This window comes from Rhinatrema bivittatum, chromosome 5 (assembly GCF_901001135.1).
Source record: "Rhinatrema bivittatum chromosome 5, aRhiBiv1.1, whole genome shotgun sequence".
NCBI classification, from domain to species: domain Eukaryota; kingdom Metazoa; phylum Chordata; class Amphibia; order Gymnophiona; family Rhinatrematidae; genus Rhinatrema; species Rhinatrema bivittatum.
Window position 1 is genome coordinate 308,131,335 of NC_042619.1, and position 27,760 is coordinate 308,159,094.

The following is a 27,760-nucleotide window of genomic DNA, read 5'->3' on the forward strand; positions in this document are numbered from 1 at the left end:
TGCACAACTGATGAAGCAAGCCTCCTTTTTCAACCACTGGAGTCAGCTTCCCTGATGTTTCTCATGAGGAAGGTGTTGTTAAAGTCAGCTATCACTTCAGCTAGATGAATTAGTAAATTGCAAGCATTAGTGTCTCATTCTTCTTATTTAGTTCTTCCGCAACAGAGTGATACTTTGCACTCACCCTGTTTCTGTCTAAAGGGGTTTCTGCATTTCACATTAATCAGGCTATTGTTCTACCCACCTTCTTTCCAAGGCTGCATGCACACAAATGGAAAGACGACTCTTCATTTATTGGACTGGAAGAGAGCCTTGGCATATTACTTGAGAAGAACATTTGACCGCATCATCAAACTTCTCAACTGTTTGTGTCATTCACTCCTAATAGACTGGCAGTGGCAGTTGCCAAACATACTTTGTCTAACTAGTTGGTGGACTGTATTGCACATTGCTATGTGCTGGCTGGTCTTCAGATACAGATTCTGCCAAGCTCATCAAGTGACAGCCATGGCTACTTTAGTGGCTCAGCGGCATTTCCATTGAAGACATTTACAAACCTACAACTTGGTCATCTGTGCACACCTTTTTGTCCCACTACTGTGTGGACAATCTTTCAAGAAGCAACAGTAGTTTTGGTCAATCAATTTTACTCATCTTGTTCACCCAGTACCACCCTCCATAGTGGAGCTGGGTTACTTTATTCAGTCAGTGGGAACCTCCATGTGTCATGGCTAATACAGCTCTGCTTGTTGATTGCTTACTGTAAATAGGGTTCTCCATAGAAAGCAAAACTAATTAGCCATGCTTAATACCCACCTCCCTCCCTTGAGAGCTGACTGCCTCCATAAAGCTAAGCTGAGCAATAGACTGAGGAGCTCATGAGGCAGCACATGCATGGGAACTCCAATGTATGCTCAATAAAACTTTTACTGAGCTGGAGAGAGATAGGTCTGTTCGATTCAGTCAGATGCTGTCATCCATGTGTCATGGCTATGGAGGCCCCCACATTTACGGTAAGCAAGCTTGCTTTCCTTTGTCATGTGTACACTGGCCTTTTTCCGTGATGAAAATAGCCTCCAGATACTCCAGGCTCTGGATGGGAGTCAACTTGCTGTTGGCAAAAACTGATCACTTAGCCTCAGGCCTGCTGCTACCAGGTGTGCAAACCGTGCAAATGCACGGGGCAGGGTACCTGGGAGGGCAGCGGCTGCGATAGATGGGGGCCCAGGATAGGGAGCAGCGAGGGGCCTAGGTAGCTGCCGGTGGATCCCCCCTAAGAAGAATGCAAAGGCTTGTTGTGCAGCCACCGGTGCATCCCGCCTCACCGGCGGAGGAAAAATGCAGAGGCAGTCAGTGGCAGCAACAGTTGTTGTTTTCCCCAATAACCAATACCCGATGCATCTGATGAAGCAGACTATCCTCGAAAGCTCATGCTTTAATAAATCGGTTAGTCTATAAGGTGCCACTCAGCTCCTGTCATTTCAACACACCATAGAAACTGTCAGTCTCACGCTCTGTCCCAATCCCCCTTCTGCTGCCGAAAAAAAGCCCTGCTCCCTCCGGCAATCGAAACTATGAAAATTAACACACTCCCCCGAACCTATTTTATCCCAACCAGAGGTCTAAACTTTCTAAACTGGGCAGGAATGATCCCCAGGTGCTCCTTCCCCACCTATGCCGGCTAATAATTTTTATAAAAAGGGCCACATAACTTCATAACTTTCAAAAAAAATTGAAAATCCTTGCTTTAAGATTCTAATCTGATTTTTTTTTCTTTTCTTACTGTCCTGGCTTCTATCTGCCAAAATAAACATCAATATTTACCTGGAAAAATGAAGTCATTTTTAACATTAATTTTCTTCCGTCTTTGTTCTTGTTATAACGAACACCGATAAAGTCTCAGGAAAAATATAATAAACACACAAAAATGAAGGTCCCTAATCATTTTTAAAGCTGTCTTGTCATTGGTTACTGCTTGTGATCACCAGCTGGGTGTGGATGGGCAGATTAGATAGGCCATAATGTTTTTTTCTCTGCCATCATGTTTATATTTCTCTGTTTCCATTTCTTGCCTAGTTTCCTGCAGAGAAAACAGTCTCTCATGTTTAGTGAAGTACTCATTACACAGAAAAATCATAGTAACATGGTAGATGATGGCAGATAAGGACAAATTGGCCCACCCAAGCTGTCCAGTGGTCTCCCTCCTGTCACCTACAGTAATACTCTTGGACTAGCCTGGATTTGTTTTGTGTCCTACAGGGGCTGTGAGAGCTGAGTCTGCTGCACCCCCCTGAGATTGTGGGAGAGGGCAATGACCACCAGTAGTCTCCACCCAAATCCGCCTTCTTTCACCCTGGTCTGACGGCTGTCTCTGTACACCAGGACCCGATTCTGGCACAGCAGTTCTGCTCTCGTCTTAAATCTTTGTTTATTCAAGCACAGTTTACATGGTTACAGTTTCAAGTCAAGACGTCCCTCCCTCCCCCCCACACATTAATTTCTCTTGAGTTCCTGGCTGTAGATTTCTGGATTGGAATTTGGACTCTGGCCTCAAGGCTTGAGCTGCTCTGGACTGAACGAGTTTGCAAAACAGAAAGGAGATTTCTATGACATCAGTGATGTGCTGGTGCTGGAGGGATGCCTAATAGCCCCTTTGTTAAATTGTTTTACGAGAACAAAGAGGTTCTGAGCGAGGGGAGCAGAGCTAGTGAGAGCACCTCTTCATCACAAAGCTGGAGTAATCCTCTTGTCCTAAGGCAATGTCTAGGTGCAGCTCAGCCTGTGTCTGCCTCCGCTTACCCCTGTGGGCAAGGCTGGGAAAGAGAGAGCCTTCTCTTGGGTGGGGATTGTACTATGCTCTGCGACGGATGTCTGGCAGGTGAGGGAGGATATATCAGGGCTGCACCGGACACCGCAGGCAGGTTTGCTCCTTGGATGTATTCTGGCTGTCAATCAGCACCAGAGGGTGATCCTGGTAGTGCAGAACGATGCTGGACACGCTGTCGAAAAGCTGCAGAGAGACAGAGATAGGAGAGAGAGAGAGATGAGACACAAGCATAAGACAAAGGGAGAGAAATAGATGGCTTAATTAAAGAAACTAAGGTATGGTAAAATGGCTGCACAAGACTGAGCTGCAGCAGTCCGGCAGATGGAGCATTGTACTCGCACTGTGACTCATAACAGAGGGTGTCACTGTGCTGATGGATAGAGGAGCACTGTAGCACTGTAACAGAGTTTATCACACCATATAACAAAGAGTATCACTATACTGACAGATGGTATTATATTAAATCAGCTATTCAGTGAATATTTTCCCAGTAAATCCATGGCTCCAGCCGAGCGCACTGTATAACCCGCACTCGGACATGGGTTAAACAGGCGCTAATCCACCCCCTAATGCAATAAGGGGGTTAGCATCTATTTAACATGCATCCGACGTGGAGTGAATGCGATAGCGCTCATCACATGCAAATGCATGTGAATGAGGCTATTACACATTCACTCCGCATTAAAAAAAATGTGTGTGTCTCAAACACACATTTAGCCCTCAGATATTAATGCCTGCCTGGAGCAGGCATTAATAGCTGAGTGCATGTCAAAGAAGAACAGAAAAGCAGAAAAAACTGCTTTTCTGTACTTCTTTTCTTTTTCTTTACTTAAGAAAAAAAAATACCTCGGCAGACCGCCGAGTTATGAAGATCAATGCCGGTAAACTCGGCATCGGTTTTCGTAACCGGCAGCCGCGACGGGGGTCGCGTTAGCAAGGAGGCGCTAAGGTCGCGCAAGTGACCCTAGCACCTCCTTGCTAGTGCGACCCCCTACTTTGCTTATAGCATGGCGCGCAAGCATTAAGAAAGCAGGCACTGACTTTTCAGCGTCCGCTTTCTGTGCTGTTTTTTTGCATCGGCCTGAGAGTGTGTAACAAGCATGGACATTGTTTACAAATGCCATCTTAGAAGCACAGTCCAGATGTATTCCACACATTAAGAAAGATGGAAGAAGGCCAAATGATTGCTGGCATGTTCAAAAAGGGAGGTGAAAGAGGCTATTTTAGCCAAAAGATCTTCATTCAAAAATTGGAAGAAGGATTCATCAGAGGAAAATAGGATAAAGCATAAGCACTGTCAAATTAAGTGTAAATCATTGATAAGACAGGCTAACAAAGAATTTGAAAAGAAGTTGGCTGTAGAGGCAAAAACTCATAATAAAAACTTTTAAAAATATATCCGAAGCAGAAAGCCTGCGAGGGAGTCAGTTGAATCGTTAGATGATTGAGGGGAGGGGTTAAAGGAGTACTTAGGGAAGATAAGGCCATTGCGGAAAGATTAAATAAATTCTTTGCTTCAGTGTTTACTTAAGAGGATGTTGGGGAGATACCCATTCCAGAGACGGTTTTCAAGGGTGATGATTCAGATGAACTGAACCAAATTATGGTGAACCTGGAAAATGTAGTAGGCCAGATTGACAAACTGAAGAGTAGTAAAGCACTGGACCAGATGATATATACCCCAGGATTCTGAAAGAACTCAAAACTGAAATTTCAGACCTATTAGTAAAAATTTATATCCTATCATTAAAATCATCCATTGTACACGAAAATTGGAGGGTGACCAAGTAACCCCGATATTTAGAAAGGGCTCCAGGGGAGATCCGGGAAACTATAGACTAGCGAGCTTGACTTCAGTGTCGGGGAAAAATCATGGAAACTGTTATAAAGAATAAAATCACAGAACGTTTAGATAGATCTTGGTATAATGGAACACAGCCAGCATGGATTTACCCAAGGGAAGTCTTGCCTCACAAGTCTCCTACATGTTTTTAAAAAGGTGAATAAACATGTGGACAAAGGTAAACCAATAGATGTAGTGTATATAAATTTTCAGAAGGCATTCGACAAAGTCCCTCATGAGAGGCTTCTAAGAAAACTAAAAAGTCATGGGATAGGAGATGATGTCCTTTTGTGGATTGCAAGCTGGTTAAAAGACAGGAAACAGAGAGTAGGATTAAATGGTCTGTTTTCACAGTGGAAAAAATTAAATAGTGGAGTACCTCACGGATCTGTACTAGGACCGGTGCTTTTTAATATATAAATGATCTGGAAAGGGGCACAACAAGTGCTTACATTTGTGGATGACATATAATTAAGCAGAGTAGTAAATCTCAAGCGGATTGTGATAAATTGCAGGAGGACCTGTGAGATTGGAAGATTGGGCGTCCATATGGTAGATGAATTTAATGTGCACAAGTGCAAGCTAATGCATATAGGGAAAAATAATCCTTGCTGTGGTTATACGATGTTACCACATTAGGTGTTACCACCCAGGAAAGAGATCTAGGTGTCATAGTGGATAATACTTTGAAATCGTCGGCTCAGTGTGCTGTGGCAGTCAAAGAAACAAACAGAATGTTAGAAATTATTAGAAAGGGAATGATGAATAAAATGGTGGATGTCATAATGCCTCTGTTTCGCTCCATGGTGTGCAATTCTGGTTGCCGCATCTCAAAAAAGATATAGTTGCACTAGAGAAAGTACAGAAAAGGCTGACCAAAATGATAAAGGGGATAGAACTCCCCTATGAGGAAAGGCTAAAGAGGTTAGGGCTGTTCAGCTTGGAGAAGAGATGGCTGAGAGGGGATATGATAGAGATCTACAAAATCATGAAAGGACTTGAACAAGTAAATGTGAGTCGGTTATTCACTCTTTCGGATAATATAAGGACCAGGGGGCATTCCATGAAGTTAGCAAGTAGCTCATTTAAAATAAATTGGAGAAAATTAAGCTCTGGAATTCATTGCCAGAGGATGTGGTTACGGCAGTTAGTATAGCTATAAATCAATAAGGATTAGGGGTAGATTTTCAAACCCCGGAGTGTGTAAAAGCCCGGAGTTTACGCGTGTAGCTGGGCCTTATGCACATCGGGCCAATTTTCAAATGGTCTGGGATGTGTTTAAGTCCCGGGGCTTGAAAAAGGGGCGGTCCAGGGGGGTGGAGTGGGGTGGGGCTAGAGTCGCCCAGCACAGCAAGTTGCTCCTGCTACGAGGCAGGAGCAAAAGGTAAAACAAAATTTTGACTACTTAGGATAGGGCTAGGGGAAGGGAGATTATGCTAGGGGGTTGGGAAGGCCCCGATGCGTTGTCATGCGTAATTGCTAAAGTAGCCCCCCCTTGTGCCCGCCAACCTGGCATTTAATAACATGCTTTAGATTGAATTCCCATTTTCATTGCAATTGGAAAAGAGCTATCCTACATTTAGGGAAAAACTGAAAGCCCTTTATTTTTCATTGGCTTTCAATTCAGGGTAAGCCATCATTTGGGTAATGACATTCCTAGCTAGTTTGCTCTTAAACCTTGATTTTATATTGCTATACTCTTTTTTTCATTTATCTTCTGAAGTGTTTTAGCTTTTCATATTGATGTTTTTGTTTATATTTATTTTATTGTTAAGCTTTTTTGTTTTTATTTTATTATTGAAGTTCCAAAAAGCAGAATATTAATCAAATTATTATTTTTGATTACTTGTTATATGTCTGTTAATTGTACTCCGCTGAGGATACTTCTTGTAAGATTAGTGGATTAAAAGCACTTTTACATAAATAAATAGAGGCACACAATAACTGCACTGTGCTTTCCAACAGTCTAACTGCACTGATAAAGGGATGGAGGAGAACTGCATTGATAGCAATGGCATAGCCACAGGTGGGCCTGGATGGGCCATGGCCCACCCACTTTGGGCTCAGGCCCGTCCCATCCCCATGACGGTGAAGAGGAGGGCCGGAGCTTCAGTGCTGTCGCAGTTTTCCATTCCCGTGGCGGTGAAGAAGAGGGCCGGAGCTGCAATGCTGTAGCAGGATCCCATCCCGCAGTGGTGGAAGTAGGAGTTTGTCTGTGCCAAATGGAAAGGCCCTGTGAATGTGGGAGTGAGAATGGGAGCTTGAATGTGTGTGGGTGAGAATGGGAGCTTGAATGTGTGCATGTGGGTAAGAATGGGAGCGTGTGTGTGTGTGTGGATTACAATGGGAGTTTGAATGCATGTATGTGTGTGTTTGTGTGAGAATGGGAACCTGGGTGTGTGTGTGGATTAGAATGGGAGCCTGGGTTTGTGTGTGTGGGGAGTGAGTATGGAAGCCTGGAGGTGTGTGTGGGGGGAGGGTTTGAGAATGGGAGCCTGGGCGTGGTGTGCATGGGAGCCGGTGTGGGTAAAAATGGGAGGTTGAGTGTGTATCTGTGTATAAGAATTGGAGCCTGAGTGTGCATCATGGCAGAGCATGTTAGGTTGAGAGCTTGTGTGTGTGTGTGAAAAGAATGTGAGCTTGTGTGTGTGGAGGGGAGGAAGAGCATATGAAAGTGAGAACTTGTGTATGTGCGGGAGTAAGTGACAGAAAGCATGACCTTTTTGTGTGTGTGTGAGGGAGGAAGAGAAGAAAACTATAGGAGGAAAGAGACCCTGAAAAGGAATTAGGAAATGACAGACAAGGTAAAAGTGGGAAAAAAAAGACCAGGACAAACTGATTAAAAAATACAAAGATCAGACAACAAAGATAAAAATAAATATTTTGAGATTTTAACAATTTGAATATGGCCAACTTTGGGAATGTGCATTTCTTATATTTTTGTATTTGTTCTTTCTTCAGAATTCTACTGTTCAGAGTCTAGTTTTTCAGGCTTTCTATTTTGGTTTTATCTGCTTGTTTTTGTTTCTAATGTGTGGTCTCTCATTTCTATATTAGGTAAAGACCGGTCTCTGTTTTGCCTGTGTGACTGAAGAGCAGTATTTCTGCTCACATGTAGTTTCTCTGTAGTAGTAGTCCAGCTTGTTCAGTTTTTCCAGTAGGTGATGTATTAATGTTCTAGGGCCTGGTGTAGTATTTGCATTGCTGCTTTTTCATAAGGTTGCTGTTATTTGAATCCTGAGAGTCAATGCTGTGAATGTATGGCAAGGTTCTAGATGTCTCTTTCTTTGCAGGAGTTTGTGTTACTTCACAAAATAGCAGTGGAGGGATATTTGTTGCTGAGATAACACCAGAATTTGAATTTTTTTTCATGTTGGTTGTAATGTGAATTGGCCTAGCTCTGATCTGCACCTGTTCTGATAATTAGTGCTATTTTATTGCAGTTATGATGATTTCCGGTTTTCTGCAAAGAGAATACATGAAAAAAATCAAAGAATATATTAATTCTTGTTTTATTACATGATTGAATAGATGTTTGTTTTCTTTGCTTTTTACATGATATGCTTGTGCATTTATAAACTGCAATAAATATAAAATAAATTTAATACAGATTAATAAGGAATTGTTAATGCTGGTAAGTGCTTGAAGTAATTGAGGTAAAATGTTTTAAAGTTTCATGCATGATGCATAATGGAGAAATTTCTTACCTGATAATTTCATTTTCCTTAGTGTAGACAGATGGACTCAGGACCAATGGGTATAGTGTGCTCCTGATAGCAGTTGGAGACGGATCAGATATCAATCTGACGTCAGCCCTAGTACATATACCCCTGCAGGATGCCATGCTCTTCAGTATTCTCTTCGAAAAGCAATTGTGGATATATGTGTGACTGAATAACTTGATTAGCTTGAACTGGTTGATGTGGTAATAGCTGGAGACCGCCAGTGCACTCAACCGAGAAACGCCGACACCCAGTAGGTATGGGTGTCCTAATTAGAGGGAAGCTTGGCTTACCCGTGTTTGTCTTGCTCTCGGGGATTGTTCCCCGAGGTTTCCGTGATTGTCTGCAGCCGTGGGCGGGATGCTGAGTCCATCTGTCTACACTAAGGAAAACAAAATTATCAGGTAAGTAATTTCTCCATTTCCTAGCATGTAGCAGATGGACTCAGGATCAATGGGATGTACAAAAGCTATTCCCGAACCAGGTGGGAGGCTGCCCGTGGCCCACTTAGTACTGCCCTTGCGAATGCTGTGTCCTCCCGAGCCTGAACATCCAGGTGATAGAACCTAGAAAAGGTATGGATGGAGGACCATGTCGCCGCCCGACAGATCTCAGCGGGTGACAGCATCTTGGTTTCCGCCCAGGACACTGCCTGGGCTCTAGTGGAATGGACCTTGACTTGTAGAGGTGGAGGCTTGCCTGCCTCTATGTAGGCCACCTTATAACTTCTTTGATCCAGCGGGCTATGGTTGCCCGTGAGGCCGCTTCCCCTTGTTTCTTCCCGCTGTGAAGGTCGAAGAGGTGGTCAGTCTTTCGTATGGATCCCGACCTTTCCAGATATTGGAGTAGGAGTCTGCCGACGTTAAGATGGTGAAGGCGGCGAGATTCTTCCGAGTCCTTATGCTTGCCTGGTGATGACAGCGAGATGGTTTTGGGAGGAAGGAGGGGACCGTGAGTAGCTGTATGGATCCCGATGTGAACCAGAGGAAGAGTTCTCGACAAGACAGTGCTTGGAGCTCGGAGATGCGACGGGCCGAGCAGACTGCCAGTAGTCGGAGGGACAGACTGCGGGTGGGTCTGAAGGAGGCTCCTGCTAGGAAGTCTAGGACTAGATTGAGATTCCATAAGGGTACCGGCCACTTCAGGGGTGGTCGGATCTGTCTGACTCCTTTCAGGAAACAGGAGACGTCTGGATGAGAGGCTAGGCTGCCGTCCCCCACCTTGGCTCTGTAGCAGGTCAACGCGGCCACCTGCACCTGTAAGCCGTTCTGCAGGAATACCAGAATTGTGGGAATTTCGACTGTCCACGGGAGGATGTTGCGGTCTTCACACCAGGCTTTGAATATTCTCCATATTCGTATGTAGGTTAGAGATGTGGAAAACTTGCGTGCTCGAAGCAGAGTGTCAATCACCGCCCCCGAGTATCCGCTCTTCTTCAGGTGTGTCCTCTCAATGGCCAGACTGTAAGAGAGAATAGAGTTGGGTCTTCGTGGAGGATCGGGCCTTGTTGGAGCAGATCCCTGTGAGGAGGTAGAGGGAGAGGGCTCCCTGTGAGTAGTCTTCGCATGTCTGCGTACCACGACCTTCTTGGCCAGTCCGGGGTCACTAGATGTACTGGTTTCCTGTGGTGTTCTATCTTGCGGATGATTCCGCCCAATAGAGGCCACGGTGGGAAGGCATATAGCAGAATTTCCTGTGGCCAGGTCTGGACGAGAGCATCGATTCCTTGGGATTGTGGTTCCCGTCTGCGACTGAAGAAGTTGGGAACTTGGGCATTTGACCGGCTTGCCAGGAGGTCCATGGCTGATGTTCCCCAGTGGTTTACTATCAACTGGAAGACTGTGTTCGACAGCCTCCATTCCCCTGGGTCTAGACTTTCTCTGCTGAGGTAATCCGCAGTGACATTGTCTTTTCCCGCGATGTGGGCAGCTGAGATCTCTTGTAGGTTTGATTCCGCCCACGCCATTAGGAGGTCTATTTCCAGGGAGACATGTTGGCTTCTGGTTCCTCCCTGGCGGTTGATGTAGGCCACTGCTGTGGCGTTGTCCGACATGACTCTGACCGATTCGCCCTGGAGTCTGTGACTGAACCGTAGGCAGGCTAGCCTGACTGCCCGTGCTTCCAGTCGGTTGATGTTCCATCCCTACTCTTCCTTGTCCCATTGCCCCTGGGCAGTCAGTTCCAGGCAGTGGGCTCCCCACCCTCGCAGACTCGCATCCGTGGTGAGCAGGATCCAGGTCGGCGGGGATAGCTTTACTCCCTTGCTCAGATGATCTTCTTGAAACCACCATTGTAGCTGGGTTTGAACTTCCTCCGGAAGCTGGAGGCGAACGGAGTAATTCTGGGACATCGGATTCCATCGTGACAGTAGAGAATGCTGTAGGGGTGGCATGTGAGCTCTTGCCCATGGGACCACTTCCAGTGTGGATGACATGAGCCAGAGGACTTGGAGGTAGTCCCACACCTTGGGGCGAAGACTGTTTAACAGGTTTGGCAACTGGTTTATCAGCTTTGTTCTCCTTGGAGTCAGAATCACCTTGTCTTGTCTGGTGTTGAACCAGAATCCCAGGTATTCCAGAGATTGGGAGGGCTGCAGACAGTTCTTATTTGTGTTGACCACTCACCCGTGGTTCTCCAGTAGAGTTTTGACTCTGGTGGTCACCTGATGACTTTCCTCTGGGGAGTGTGCCCTGATCAGCCAATCGTCCAGATATGGGTGTACGAGGATTCCTTCTTTCCTCAGTTTCGCCACCACTACAACCATGATTTTGGTGAATGTTTGGGGTGTTGTGGCTAGCCCGAAGGGTAGTGCCCAGAACTGATAGTGGTGGTCCAGGATCACGAAGCGTAGAAAACACTGATGCTCGTGGTGGACTGGGATGTGCAGGTAGGCTTTTGATAGATCCAGGGATGTGAGGAATTCTCCCAGCTGTATCGCTCTTCTGACTGAGCGTAGGGTTTCCATGCGGAAGCGAGGGACCTTCGGGTGACGGTTGATGGACTTGAGGTCCAGGATGGGTCGGAACGTACCCTCTTTCCTGGGAACGATAAAATAGATGGAATAGTGCCCAGTATTTTGTTGTTGCGTGGGCACCGGCGTTATGGCCTTTAAGACAAACAATTTGGTCAGCGTGGTTTCTACTGCCCTCCTCTTGGAGAGGTCGTGGCAGGGAGATTTCACGAATTTGTCCGGAGGGATGTTGTGGAAGTCCCTCTCGAATGATGGTTAGTACCCACTTGTCCGAAGTTATCTCGACCCATCTTTGGTAGAATAGGGCAAGCCTGCCCCTATGGCTTCTTTCTGAGGATGGGCCGGCTGATTTTCATTGCGGGGTGCGGCTGGGGCCTGGGCCGCAGCCGGATCCCCTTTTGTTGTGCTTGTTCCGAAAGGACTTGTCCCTGCCTGTGGGGCGAGATGTTTGATATGTACTTTTGTACGGCTTGAAGCACTGTGATCCCCTGCCCTTAGATACTTGGGGCAAGGGGCACTGGCTTCTCTTGTTCTTGTCCTCCGGTAGCCGCGGTAGTGGGGATTCGCCCCATTTGTCGGCTAACTTTTCCAGTTCGCTTCTGAACAGGAGGGTTCCCTTAAAGGGCATTCTAGTGAGTCTCGTCTTGGATGTCGCGTTGGCTGACTAGCTTCGGAGCCAGAGTTGTCTTCTGGCTGCCACGATGGACGAAATGCCTCTCGCTGCGGTGCATACCAGGTCGGAGGTCGCATCCGTGAGGAATGATACTGCTGGTTCCGGTGCTTCGAAGGGCATGGTGACGTTACTGGTCTTAGATAAACAGGCGCGTGTCACCACGGCACAGCAGGCAGCGATCTGTAGCGACATAGCTGAAACGACGAATGACTGTTTGAGGATGGATTCCAGACGTCTGTCCTGGGTATCCTTGAGTGCCGCTCCTCCCTCGACTGGGATGGTAGTGTGCTTAGCGACTGCGCAGACCATGGCATCCACTTTGGGGAAATCCAGAAGATCTTTGGCGGCAGGGTCCAGGGGGTACATGGCTGCCAGAGTGTGCACCCCTTTGAACGTGGCCTCCGGAGACTCCCATTCCAGGTCAATCAGCTGTTGGACGGCCTGCAGCAAAGGAAAATGGCAGGAGGCCTGACGGAGTCCCCCGAGGAGGGCGTTCATCTTCGGTTCCCCTGTGGCACTTGTGTTTGGGATAGCAAGCTCTTTTAAGCTGTGCGCCACGAGATCTGAAAACTCATCTTTGGCGAAGAACCGCCTCATGGTTCGGTAGGGTTCTGTTCCTGGAGGGATTTCTCCTTCCTCCAGGGAGTCTTGATCCTCGTCCGAGGTGTCCGAGTCCCCAGTGCTGGGGCCTTTGCGTGGGCAAGGCACTTCTCTGGGTTTAGAGGGTCCCGGGATGTTAGGGTCCTCTGGGGGAGGCTGTGGCTGTGTCATCGGGGGCGCTGGTTGCATGTGGACAAAGGTATGTAGGCCTTGGAAGAATTCTACCCAGGAGAAAGATGCTGGGTCTAAATTGAGAGGCGCTGCGTCCCCGGGAAGCCCTGTTTGAAGGAGGCTCCCGCTGGGAGTAGCAAGGTCCAGTGTACTGTCTGTGGATCCGGATCCCAGTACCAGCTGGGGAGGACCTTGGGCTGGAACACCCAGGGCCTCCTCGCACTGTATACACAAGGCCATGGCCTCTTCGTGCTGCGCAGCTCTAATGTGGCATGCTGGGCAGAGGCCCTGGATCTTAATCTTCTTGTCCAGTGGTGCCATGGTTTGTGTGTGCCGAAAAACTCCGGTTTGTGCGTTCAAGCGTATGCCGGGAGGCTGAGTTATGCGCTCTGGGTGCGCCGAAGTTGTGCGTGTAGGTCAGATGCGAGCTCAAAAAGATGCATGCGCTGCTGTGCGCACAGGGTTTACTTATGCGCCCGGCACAGTTGAGCGTGTGGTTGTGCGCCTGGTGCCCTTGTGCGCGTCTCTGTGCACACGGCACTTATGCGCGCGCCGGTGTACACACAAGTGATTTTGGGCTAGATTTTAAAAGCCCTGCGTGCGTAAATCCTCCTGGATTTACGCGCACCAGCGCGCCTATTTTGCATAGGTCGCTGGCGCACGCAAAGCCCCGGGACCCACGTAAGTCCCGGGGCTTTGTAAAAGGGGCGGGAGGGGGCTTGTCCGGGGGCGTGTCCTGGGTCAGGGGGCAGTCCGGAGTGGGTCCGGGGACGTGGCGACAGTTCGGGGGCAGGCTGGGAGGGCGGTCCCGAGTCCCCCGGCACTGCGGCCTGTGCCAGGGGATGCAGGCGCAAGTTACGCCTGCTTCAAGCAGGCGTAACTTGCCCAACAAAGGTAGGGGGGGGATTTAGGTAGGGCCGGGGGGGGTGAGTTAGGTAGGGGAAGGGAGGGGAAGGTGGGGGGACGCGAAAGGAAAGTTCTCTCCGAGGCCGCTCCGATTTCGGAGCGGCCTCGGAGGGAACAGAGGCAGGCTGCACGGCTCGGCACGCGCAGGCTGCTGATTTTGCGCAGCCTTGCGCGCGCCAACCCCGGATTTTATAAGATACGTGTGGCTACGGCGTACTTTTTATAGATCTACCTCTTTGTGCGCATGGCTCGCCTCTGTGTGCACAGAACGAATTGGCGAACAGGGCGACGATCAAATGTAAATAGCAACGGCGACCACGCGAGCAATATGGTGACCACCTCGGAGGGTTTCCATGTGGGAGGGCCCTCGTATTGCATCAGGGTCTAGCCCGGATAGGGCTGATCAACACGGTAGCACTGACGCTGGCTGGCGATCTGTGCGGCTATTCGAGCCTCAGAGACCGGAGACTTTTAAGAAGTTTTCTCCCTTACCTTGCTCGGCGTTTCCCGGTTTCGTTCTGGGCTGTCTCCGGCTGCGGGGGGAGAGGGAAAAGTACGTTCACCGCCGCGCTCTAATTTGCACCCGCTGCCTCTCAGCCGCACCAGATGCCGGGGGCTAAATCTACGCCAGGGGCCGGCTGCTGGACCGAGGCCTACCTCTGAGGGATCACGGAAATCACCTCAGGAATCTCGACTAGGGGAGGGACCCGTAGGTATCACCGCAGGAGAGCGGGGTTCATCTGTAGAGGTAAGTTCTCTTCTTGTTTTGGATTTCTTTGGTTAGAATACTCTAATACTGTGCAAGCGTGTATAGAGTCCCAAACTGCTATGGAGACGGAAAATACTGAAGAGCATGGCATCCTGCAGGGGTATATGTACTAGGGCTGACATCAGATTTAAATCTGATCCATCTCCAACTGCTATCAGGAGCACACTATACCAATTGGTCCTGAGTCCATTTGCTACATGCTAGGAAATGGCTGTTGCAAACTACTTAGAAAGCTACTGTAGGGTGCAGTATATGGTATTATTTATCAATGAGAATACAATTTATGAATTATTAGGAAGGGAATGGTGAATAAAACGGAAAATATCATAATGTCTCTGTATCACTCCATGATGACAGTGCATCTTGAATATTGTGTACAATTCTGGTCGCCGCATCTCAAAAAAGATATAGTTGCAATGGAGAAGGTACAGAGAAGGGCGACCAAAATGATAAAAAGGATGGAACAGCTTCCCTATGAGGAAAGGCTAATGAGGTTAGGGCTGTTCAGTTTGGAGAAGAGATGGCTGAGGTGGGATATGATAGAGGTCTTTAAATTCATGGGAGATCTAGTACGGTGAATCAGTTATTTACTCTTTCGAATAATAGAAGGATTAGGAATCACTCCATGAAATTGGCAAGTAGCACATTTAAAACAAACTGACTCTCTACTGACTCTCTACCCGCCAAACTACTGCTCACCATTCCCGAAATTATCTCCAAACCTCTAGCGGAGATTATCAACTGTTCGCTAAATCAAGGATCCGTACCGGACTCACTGAAACTTTCCACCCTCAAACCTCTTCTCAAGAAACCCAACCTTAACCCAACAGACCCGGCAAATTTTCGCCCCATTGCTAACTTACCATTTGTGGCCAAAACCATGGAGAAAGTAGTGAACAGACAACTTTCGGAATACCTAGAAGAAAATAAGATTCTAGCCCCAGCACAATTTGGCTTCCGTAAATTCCCCAACACGGAATCCCTTCTGATATCATTGACAGACAGAATCTACACAGGCCTTGATAAAAAGACCCCCTACTTGTTGGCACTACTTGATATATCAGCGGCCTTTGACACGGTGAAGCACTCCATACTGATCAACCGTCTATCAGATATCGGTATATCAGGAACGGCTCTGGACTGGTTCAAGTCATTCCTCAACAATAGAATATTCAAGGTTAGAATAAATAATAAAGATTCGCACCCAGTCAAAGCCACTCTTAGAGTCCCTCAAGGTTCCTCTTTATCCCCTACTCTATTTAACATCTATCTCCTACCCCCTCTGTCAACTTCTCACTAACCTAAAGGTTACGCATTTTATTTACACCGATGACGTCCAGATTCTGCTACCAGTCTCAGAATCAATAACAAAAACATTGAATTTTTGGAACAACTGCCTACAATCTATAAACAGACTTCTCACCAGTCTTAATCTAGTTCTCAACACTTCAAAAACTGAACTTTTGCTCATCACTCAGGATGAAAACTCCCCCTCAACTCAAATGACCTTAACCACACATGTAAGAGATCTTGGAGTAACCATAGACAACCGGCTGAACTTAAAAAAATTCGTCAATAACACAACAAAAGAATGTTTTCACAAACTACATATATTAAAAAACTTGAAACCTCTTCTCCATCTCCATGACTTCCGCACAGTGCTCCAAGCTATCCTATTTTCCAAAATTGATTACTGCAATTCCATGCTAATCGGTCTTCCAGCTGTCATCACAAAGCCACTACAAATGCTACAGAACTCAGCAGCCAGGATCCTAACCAAGACCGGTAGAGGGGAACACATTACTCCTATACTTAAGAGCCTACACTGGCTCCCCATTAAGTCTAGAATTCTATACAAAGTGTTTATTTATTTATTTATTTATTTATTTATTTTTAATTTTTATATACCGAGGTTCTTATAGAGACTATAAATCACTCCGGTTTACATATAACGATAAACTGCCCAACAGAGATAAGGGGGCTTTACATAGAACAGTGGTACATATGGAACATTATAACTGGATGACAATTTAACATAATGATAATCAATAATATAGAATAGTTTTACTTGTAATTAATAAAATTATGTAATATAAACTGTATAATTTAAATATTTAACTTGGATATAGTGACATATTAACCATGCCAAATATAAATAATAAGATAAAATGAATTTTGAACTTAGAAATTGTAGTCCAGTTGCAGAGGAAAATATAAATAAGATTAATTTTTAGAACTCAAAGATTGTTGTCCAGTTGCAGAGACCTGAAGGTAGGACTAGGTATGGTGACCATAATTAGGGGATACTTCTTATTTGGAAGAGGATACTTCTTATTTGCAGAGGATTTGAAGAGGATTTGCAGAGGATTTGCAGAGGATTTGAAGAGGATACTTCTTATTTGCAGAGACCTGAAGGTAGGACTTGGTATGGTGACCATAATTAGGGGATACTTCTTATTTGGAAGACTTTCCGTCTTGGTAGGATTGTGAGTCTGGGAAGGCTTGTTGGAAAAGAAGAGTCTTTAGCCTTTTTTTGAACTCTTGATGATTGGGTTCAAGTCTTAGATTTGGGGGGAGCATGTTCCACTGGTGGGGGCCTGCTAAGGATAGCGCTCTTTTGCTCAGAGATGATTTTACTTGTTGGGCATGCAGTGATCCTTTGTAAGCGCTTCTGATAGGTCTGGAAGATGTGTGCGGTTGGAGTTGAAAGCTTAACGTGATGGGAGCTATTTTGTTTGTCGCTTTGTGGATGATTGTGAGTACCTTATAGAGTATCCTTTGTTTAATGGGAAGCCAATGTGTTAACCATAATACACAAAACCATCCACTCACAAACCACACTCGAATTAAATTGCCCTCTCCGATTTCACTCAGCATCCAGACCAATTAGAACATCGTACCAAGGTACCCTTTATGTACCCCCGACCAAGGCTTCAATGAAGAAACGCGCTTTCTCAATAGCTGGTCCTACTCACTGGAATAATCAACCATCGGACCTTCGTCTAGAACCATGCTTATGGACTTTCAAGAAAAAGCTGAAGACCTGGCTATTCACAGAGGCCTTCACCTAAAGTTCCCATGCTAAAATAAAGTCCTATGCTACCTTAATTGTACCATACTTATTTATTGTTCTCCATGCATAATACTTCAATGTACCACATACTCAATGTATACCCTGTTTGTTGCGTGCTCACAGTTTATTGATTATTATTTTATTATTATTAATATTATTATTATCATTATTATTACTATTATTATATAATTTATAATTGTATTATTTGTTTAATGTTAATTGTTCCATGTACACCATGCCCATGGTATTTCTAATTCTGGTTATCTGTAAACCGAAGCGATATGTACTTGTACATGATCTTCGGTATATAAAAGCTTTCAATAAATAAATAAATAAATAAATAAATAAATAAACTGGAGAAAATTATTTTTCACTCGATGCACAATTAAGCTCTGGAATTTATTGCAAGAGGATGTGGTTAGTGCAGCTGGGTTTAAAAAAGGTTGGATAAGTTCTTGGAGGAGAAGTCCATTAACTGTTAATAAAAAGGTTGACAAAAAGACGAATTTTTATTCCCCCGCACGCGTAAAATTCCGGGGAGTTACGCACGTGGCCAGGCCTTGTGTGCGCTGTGCGCATTTTAGAAGGGGCCTGGCCACACGCGTAACCCCTGTTACCTGCACAAGAACCGGGCCTCGGCAAAGGGGCAGTCTGGGGGGGTGGAGAGAGGTGGTCCAGGGGGCAGAGCAGGGCTGGAGGCGGCTGGTACAGCGGCCATTTGCTGCTGTGCCAGCGTAAGTTCTGAAACAAACAAAAAAAAGGTAAGAACTCTTAAGGGGCCGGGGAGGAGAGGGGAAGAGGGAGGGAGGGTAGGTAGGGAACTGGGGAAGACTGTGAAGCGTCGCCACGCGAAAATTGCAATATTCCACCCCCTCATGTGCGCATTGCCCTGGATTTTATAATACGCACGCATGTTATAAAATCACACATCCATGTGTGTGCGCCAATGTTTAAAAATCTACCTCTTAGAAAATATCCATTGTTATTACTGGCATAGGTAGCATGGGATCTACTTAGTGTTTGGGTACTTGCCAGGTACTTGTAGCCTGGATTGGCCACTGTTGGAAACAGGATGCTGGGCTTGATGGACCCTTGGTCTGACCCAGTATGGCAATTTCTTATGTTCTTATGTTCAAACAAATGGGTCTCAGATCTACATGTCTCCAGGCCACCCATATTAACCTTGTGCTCTCCCAAAAAAATCAGTTCTGGCTATGCCACTGATGGACAGAAGGAAGAAACTTACTACTGAGGCTTACAAGAGGTTTTGAGAGAAGCAATGCTTCTCCATTTGAAAGTGAGATTCTGATCTCTGAGTGCCAGCAATGCCTAAGGCCTCTGCTAGTTTTCCACAGCAACTCACCTCCTCACGGGCTTTTCCCTCTTTCCCCAGAGTGTATAAACGCCTGCTCTGCACGTAACGGATGGGAATATTGTAGATGTGTCCTTTGTACAGTACCACTAGGGTATACGGCTGGTTGCAATCCTGGCCAGAGCTTTGTCGTACCATATAGGAGCCATCCTGTCAGAAGAGAAATCACTGCAAGAATTAGGCTCTTTACCCTTAGAGACAAACTTTAAAACAATCTTGCATAAACAATCTTGCATAAACAATTTCAGAAGGCGTTTGACAAAGTTCCTCATGAGAGGCTTCTAGGAAAAGTAAAAAGTCATGGGATAGGTGGTGATGTCCTTTCGTGGATTGCAAACTGGCTAAAAGACAGGAAACAGAGAGTAGGATTAAATGGACAATTTTCTCAGTGGAAGGGAGTGGGCAGTGGAGTGCCTCAGGGATCTGTATTGGGACCCTTACTTTTCAATATATTTATAAATGATCTGGAAAGAAATATGACGAGTGAGATAATCAAATTTGCAGATGACACAAAATTGTTCAGAGTAGTTAAATCACAAGCAGATTGTGATAAATTGCAGGAAGACCTTGTGAGACTGGAAAATTGGGCATCCAAATGGCAGATGAAATTTAATGTGGTTAAGTGCAAGGTGATGCATTTGGGGAAAAATAACCCATGCTATAATTACACAATGTTGGGTTCCATATTAGGTGCTATAACCCAAAAAAGAGATCTAGGCGTCATAGTGGATAACACATTGAAATCGTCGGTTCAGTGTGCTGCGGCAGTCAAAAAAGCAAACAGAATGCTGGGAATTATTAGAAAGGGAATGGTGAATAAAACGGAAAATATCATAATGCCTCTGTATCGCTCCATGGTGAGACCGCACCTTGAATACTGTGTACAATTCTGGTCGCCGCATCTCAAAAAAGATATAATTGCGATGGAGAAAGTACAGAGAAGGGCTACCAAAATGATAAGGGGAATGGAACAGCTCCCCTATGAGGAAAGACTAAAGAGGTTAGGACTTTTCAGCTTGGAGAAGAGACGGCTGAGGGGAGATATGATAGAGATGTTTAAAATCATGAGAGGTCTAGAACGAGTAGATGTGAATCGGTTATTTACTCTTTCGGATAATAGAAAGACTAGGGGGCACTCAATGAAGTTAGCGTGTGGCACATTTAAAGCTAATTGGAGAAAGTTCTTTTTCACTCGAGGCACAATTAAACTCTGGAATTTGTTGCCAGAGGATGTGGTTAGTACAGTTAGTATAGCTGTGTTTAAAAAAGGATTGGATAAGATCTTGGAGGAAAAGTCCATTACCTGCTATTAAGTTCACTTAGAGAATAGCCACTGCCATTAGCAACAGTAACATGGAATAGACTTAGTGTTTGGGTAATTGCCAGGTTCTTATGGCCTGGATTGGCCACTGTTGGAAACAGGATACTGGGCTTGATGGACCCTTGGTCTGACCCAGTATGGCATGTTCTTATGTTCTTACTCTGCCTCTACACAGTCCTGCATAGAGTAACAATTATACAAATACCCATTGCAGGCAATTCTAAAAAATGTCTAATAAGGTTGACAGGAAGTAGTAAATTAACAATACCTACAGTATTTGAATGTAATCCACTTTGAAGTGGCTGAAAAGCGGAATATAAAATACATACATTAAAACAAATAAATTAATTAACACATCTGTGCTCTTTTGGTAAATCAGCACCTTATTATTAGTTCATATAAAATATCACACCATAATAACCTTGGCCAGGAAAATGTAGGCAGAACTATTGTGGGAGAAGGGAACAATACGGATGACATTCAGATCCTCATCCCGATAATGGAATCCCTCCACAAAACGTGGTCTTACTGGAACAGCTGCCTTTCGGCAATCAAAAACATGCTAACAAGCCTCAACCTCGTGCTAAATACTAGCAAAACTGAAATCCTCATAATAGCTCCAGACAAGTGCTCTCTATTCAACCCAACTAGTTCCACCCAACTCTCCTTCACATCAATCGACCACACGCCACAAGTAAGAGATCTTGGTGTACTTCTGGACAACCAACTCAACTTCACCAAGTTCATAAACAATACTACCAAAGACTGCTTCTTCAAATTGCAAGTCTTAAAAAAATTAAAACCTCTTCTACACTTCCAAGACTTCCGCTTGGTACTACAATCTATCATCCTCCCTAAACTGGACTATTGCAACTCACTCCTCCTGGGCCTGCCAGCCAACACCATCAAACCACTTCAGATGGTCCAGAACGCGACGGCCAGAATTCTCACTAACACCAAAAAATGGGATCACATCACCCCTATCCTCCAAAATCTTCACTGGCTGCCTATAAAATTTAGGATACAATTTAAATCCCTCATGATGATTCACAAGGCTCTTCACAACATCTCCCCCCTCAACCTATCCTTCCAACTACAGCAACACATCTCCAATAGACCAATCAGAAGTGCATACCAGAACATGCTTCACACCCAGCCAACAAAAACCTCATTGAGGAAACGAGCTCTGTTCACTGCAGGTCCCCATCTTTGGAACCTGCTCCCACCGGACCTCCGCCAAGAACCATGCCTTCCGACATTCAAAAAGAAGCTAAAGACTTGGCTATTCACTCACGCTTTCCCTGAGAGCTAAAATCTGGTGAAGCGACAGACGATATACCTACCTCTGTACATATGTTCCTGATTTATGGTTCCCAGTTACATTTAATTGAGTTTATGAAAGTTCTCTTTAATAGTTTTCCTGTATACTTGTGTTAATGTATTCTGCCTTGAGGCGACTGTTTTAATGTATTTCCGCCCTGGAGGCGACTGTTCAGTTCCTTGTAAACCGGTGCGATATGTATTCTTTACAGGAACATCGGTATATAAAAATAAAAAATAAATAAATAAATAAATATATATGTATATATATATTTTTTTTTTTTTAAAGCTATCTATGCAATCCAATGTGTTGCATGCAAATTGTTAAAAATTAATAATATTTAAATTGTTTTTCCTTTTATTAGCTGATTGCAATAAGAAAACAGTTGAAGAAAAAATAAATAGAATAATTACCCGTTCTACGCACAGGAGTAAGTATGTTTGTGTGGGAATCTCCTTTCACCTCTCTTTAGCTGCTCATCAAGTTTTTTTGTTCTAGTTAGTTGTATTACTTTGAATTCTTTTTCCAAAGTATTTTTTGAATTTCATTTTTGAAGTCTCCAAAAAGTTTTTTTGTTTTTTTTTATTAGTGTTACTTTTTCTTTGCAAAATTAAATTCAGCTTTGCCTTAGCCTTCTTTATGATGGCAGACAGAAAACCGGCTTTAAAAAATGCCCTACTGCTCCTACAAGTTGTTTTTTATCTGACCAACATGCCTGCTGTGTTTGCTGTTTAGGCCCATTGCATGTTGAACCTAACTGCGCTGCCTGTGCTCTGAATGTCTCCCAGGGCCAGAAGCTACACACTGAAAGAAATTCTTACACTCTCCTCAAGCCCCTGAGTCAACTAAGAGAAAACCATCACCAGCTGAGAGGCCATCATCCAAAAATGTAGAGGCTCTCATGCTAAGTGCCACTACACCGACAGGTTTCAGCACAGGTGCCATTCCCCCTCCAGTAAAGGAGGAAGAAAAGTTGCATCCTTTGGTGCCGAAGCAGATTCCACTGGCACCAACAACAGACTGGCACACAGGAAAGTGGCGCACAGAATGTGGCGCACAGGAAAGTGTCTTTAGCACAGAATTTTCACCAGCGCCATCCACAAGTAAATGCTCTGGGCAAACATTCTATGCCAATTCTAGTTCCAGAATCGGAGAGTTCTACTGCGATTCCCCCTGCCAAACAGGAGCATCATCCCTTCATGAGAAAAATGTTGCTTGACTTTGTCAAAAACTAAAAGAAACAGATCATTTTCTATCAGGTGTTAACAGGACAATGAGGGCCCTTTTAGGTATCCTGTTTCACTCATAATTCAATACTTCTTAAGCCTATCTGATGCAGACAGGGCAGGTGTAAGAGTATTAGATGTCCTAAGCAACTGTCAGCTTTCCCCCCCCCCCCCACTCCCCAAAAAAGAAAAAAAAAAAACAAAACTTACTGGTGGCAGTTCCTACATTCTTTGGCTTCTAGCAGGAGCACGTCCTGCTTGTTGCAAAAATGAAGGCCCCAGCGTGCCGCAAGTGGGATGTGCTCCGCTTGTGGTGAAGATGAAGGCCACGGCGAGAGTGAGTGTGTGTAGAGAAGTGTGTGTGAGAGAGAGTGGGGGGGGGGGAGGATGAGAGGGGGTGTGAGAGAATGGGGAGGGTGAGAGAGCATTGGGGGTTGCTTGAGTGTGGGTGCCAGAGAGAGGGAGCCTATGTGAGGAGATTGTGAAGGAGTGTGTATGTGTGTGAGAGATTGGGAGCTGGTGTGTATGAAAAAGGGATTGTGTATATGTGAGGGTGCTTGTTTGTGAAACAGCGAGCCTGAGTGAAGGGATTGTGATTGAGTGAGAGAGAGCCTGTGTGAAGGGGTGCGTTAGAAAAAGACAGAGGTAGCCTGTGTGAGGGTGTATGCGTGAGAGAGAAAGGGAGCCTGTGTGGGTGTATATGCAAGAGAGAGGGACCCTCTATGAGGGATGTGTGTGTGCGAGAGAGAGAGGGACCCTGTATGAGGAGATGTGTGTGCATGAGAGCGTGAGGGAGCCTGTATGAGGGTGTGTGTGTGTGCGTATGAGAGAGTGAGGGAGCCTGCATGAGGAGGTGTGTATGTGCACTAGAGAGAAGGAATCTGTATGAGGGGGTGTATGTGTGTGTGTGTGTGCACACACACGAGAGAGTGAGGGAGCCTGCATGAGGGGGTGTGTATGTGCACTAGAGAGAGGGAGCCTGTGTGTGTGAGAGAGAAAGAGGGACAGAGGGAGCCTGTATGAGGGGCAGTACTGAGAACGGGGTCAAACTCTGGGAGATAGAGTGGAGGGGGAGATACTGACAAGTGGAAGAGTTGGGGCCTGAGAGGGCAAAGTAGCCAGGAGAATAGGGAGAGTGGAAGGGACACTCTTACCATGAATTTATAGGGAAATTCTGCATTTTTAAGTAATAACTTTTTTCTGTATTAATTTAAAATGTAATTACTTAAGGACTGTCATGTATATTGTGTTATTGTGACCAATATAAAGTTTTTGTGAGCAGAATTTTAAGCTTTGTGTGCAGAGTTATCACAAGAATAATAGAAGTGCCAGCCCTAGATTCAGGATTGAAAATTTACTCAATCAAGGTACATCTGAGTGCTACAGGAACGTACCACAAGAATTCAGGAAGAATTCCTATCTCCCAGAAGCCTACAGTAGCCAGATTCATGAAAGGCCCAACTCATCTTAAAACTCTGGGATCTAAACATAGTTTTGGCTCAGCTCGTGAAACCACCATGTGAATCTCTAGTAACAGCAGAACTAAAATTCCTTTCTTGGAAGGTTTGGTTTTTGAGAGACGTAACCTCTGCACAGAGAGTAAGCGAGTTGCAAACACTAGTTTCATGCTCTCTGTATACCCAATTTTTTCACAACAGAGTAGTTTTGAAAACTCATCCTATATTTGTACCAAAGGTGGTTTCTCTATTTCACTTAAACCAATTCATAATATTGCCGACATTTTTTCTAAGACCAGACACCCATAAGGGCACACAGGCTTGTGCGTATGTTGGACTATAGAAGAGCTTTATTATTCTGTTTCAAAAGAACAAAGTTGTACAAAAAATCTTCTCAGCCCTTCATCTCCTTCCGCCCAGGCAAACAAGGTTCGTCAGTTACAAAAAGAAATCTTTCCACCTGAATTTCTGATTGCATCTCTCATTGCATTGCAATTTCAAAATAAAGTGAAAGCCCGGCAGGTCAGAGCGACCCAGCTTCCTTAGCTCATCTTCACTCTAGTTCTAGAGAAGATATTTGCAAGGCTGGCACATGGTCTTCTGTTCACACTTTCAGTGCTCATTACTGCCTAGAAAGTGCTTTAGCTCAATGCAGCAGATTTGGTCAAACACTTCTGCTCCAAGCAACAAAACAAAACAAAAAAAAGGTAGGAGCGGACTGGCAGGGAACTGGGAGAGGCCCGATCTCGCCACTGCGTGTAGTTTTTGAAAATTAGGCCCCCCTGTGCGCGCCGCCTGAACATGTGCACGTGGATTATAAAATCCGGCACACATGTGCACGCGGCCCACGGATTTTATGACATGCGCACTCTGCTGCACGCATGTTATAAATTCGGCGCATCCATGTGTGTGCACCGGGAAGCACGTGCACATGGATGTGTGCGCACTTCTTTTAAAATCTACCCCTATATGAGCAGATGAAATGTCAAAGCAAATACATTTCTTTCTCAAAGGGTGTCAGCAAGCCGGGTGAAGGTGGAAGACCCAATGGAGCAGAAAGCAACAAAACGTCAGCTGGCATTTGGGATCTCCTGCATTGGGGGGATTTATCTTAAGCAATATGCCTTGTCAAAAAAATCACTCCAGCCAAGTCTTCCAATCTCCAGCAAGTAGATCCAGCCATACTTTCTACTCATTGGACATCGGACGATCCGGATGGAGCTATTTTTTGACAAGATACATTGCGTAAGATAAGTCCCCTGATGCAGGAGATCCGAAACGCCAGCTGACGTCGGGATTTTGCTTCTCTTATATTATGCAGATTTCTCTCTAAGCTTTGCCTACAGGCTTTTTTACTTGCAATTTGAAAACAATGCTTAAAAAATAGATTTTTTTTTATTACGTTTGACAATCTGGCCTTTTTTGCGGTCAGGGTGGATGATTGAGAGGTCCAGGGAACCCCCCTGTTTTAAGGGGGTCTTATACCTTCACCCGGCTTGCTGACACCTTTGAGATAGAAATGTATTTGCTTTGACATGTTGCCTGTTCATATTGTGTTCTGGCTGTTCCTATTTTGCTCTATACTTTTTGTTCCAAGGACAGTATTTGCGAGTATTATATTTAGACTACTGCTATACCAAAACAACAAATACTTTCATGTCACCACTTGTGTGGATGATTACTGTCCTGTGTCTTCATGAAGAAAGCTAAGTTGCTTTCCTGTAACAGGGGTTCTCCATATTCAGGACAAATCACCTACACAATCCCACCCGCCTCCTGCCCTTAGAGCTGAAAGGCTGCTTGCTACAAATACTGAGAAGACTCATATGCAGTCCTTATCTGTCAATGGGCACACGAGGCCTGTGTTTGGGACTGCAGTGCAGCAGGCTGGCTGAAGATTTAGTGCCTTCCAGCTGTGTTGAATCCTACTTAGCAGAGAAGAATTGTCTCCCAGGAAACATGCACGGAACAGGAGAGGAGGGGCTGAGCCTGGAGCAGAATCAGCAGAGGGGATCATTTTGGAGAGCTAAGGAGGGACTGCATGGGGGAATGAGAGGGGAGCAGCTGAAGGGCACGCTTCTGTAGGAAAGGGAGGCGGTGTTTTTGTGTGTGCAAGAGAAAGTATGGGTGCTGGGTGTGTGTGCGTGCATGCCAGATTGGCCAGGAGATTAGAGCAGGGATTCAAGGGAGAGCAGGACGCCTGCTTTCTCCTCCTTACTTCATCCCCTTTCACTACAATTCACATCCTCTCTCCTTTAGATATTATCCCCAACCTGACTCCTTCTACTCCCACTCCCCGTCCTCAATCCCAGAACTTCCCTCCCTCTCCACCCTCTTCTCCCATCCAAGATTCCTGATCTTCCCCCCCCCTAAATCTCCCATTTCCTGTCCTCTCTTCTACTCCCTGTTCCTGATCCTCCTCCCTTTCTCTCCCCATCACCAGTGCTCCCACCCTCTCCCTTCTCTCCTCATCCCTGAGATCTTCTCCCTGTACTGATACTTCGGATTTCTTTTCCTCGTAAGGTCTGTAATATAATATAAAAGATGGAAATGTTTCTCAATGTACTTCAGAATTTTTTGCCATAGAATCCACCCCTGGACTGCAGCAGGAAACTCTAGGGCTGTGTCGTAGACCTGATTCCTGTTTCACCTTACTGGGGGAGGGGCTTGACAGCGCCATCGGTGCCTAGGGGTGGCAAAATCCTAAATCCTTCACTTCTCGGTGTTTCTGAGCGCTGAGAGAGCTTTCCATCCCAGCACCATTGAATGATGTCATTCCGGTTGTGTGGTTGATTTATCCCGCTATCTAAGAGAACCTCCGTTACAGGTAAGCAACCTGCTTTGAGCATTTTGATGTTAAGTCAGAACCAAATATGACTAAAGAAGTTATTATGGCAATGTCATGGCTCCTGACCAAAGGTGTTGGTGCTGATGCTGTAGCTGAGGCTCCCGTCCTGCATACACATATCTGTGGTACAACCTTTCATACACACAGACTGCATCGGTCTCAAACCACACTTTGCCAGCATACTACGCAATAAACTTCCCCGGCTAACTTTGTCAGGATATTCAGCGGTGCGATGGCGCCACTGAATATAGCTAATTATCTTAAAGATAGCCGGATAATGTTATCCAGTTAACTTTAGGACTACACTATAATGTGACCAGAGTTAACCGGATAAGTTATCAGGCAAACTCTGAATCAGAAGTAGCCGGATAACTTATCTTTGCCCAGGAATGTCCCTATATTATCCAGATAACTGCCCAAAATATACAAAAGTCTGAATTTAGCTGGATAACTCACTTGTGATATTTGGTTTCAAATTGAATTCTGATCTTCCCGGAATTAAGGGTCCACGTGGAACAACACAGCAATCTCAATTCTTTACTCAATTTTGATCTTGAAACTCATCCAACAAATCAAAATTTTCAAGTTGCATATCTATGGTGTCATGTGTATTGGCCATTCACTCACAGAAGAGGGTGGATGTGGTTTAGTGAAACAGGA

General features: G+C 45.2%; 1 protein-coding gene across 1 annotated transcript in view; it reads right to left on the reverse strand.

Annotated features, from left to right (window-relative positions):
- Positions 1-2,442: 2,442 nt before the first annotated feature.
- Positions 2,443-27,760, reverse strand: part of SH2D6 (SH2 domain containing 6) — a 152,446-nt gene continuing 127,128 nt past the window's right edge. The window contains exons 16-17 of the mRNA XM_029604282.1: positions 18,919-19,077; positions 2,443-3,010 (exon numbers count right to left, since the gene is read on the reverse strand). Coding sequence (XP_029460142.1) covers positions 2,894-3,010; positions 18,919-19,077 — 276 coding nt within the window. The 3' untranslated portion in view covers positions 2,443-2,893. The remainder of the gene's footprint in view (positions 3,011-18,918; positions 19,078-27,760) is intronic.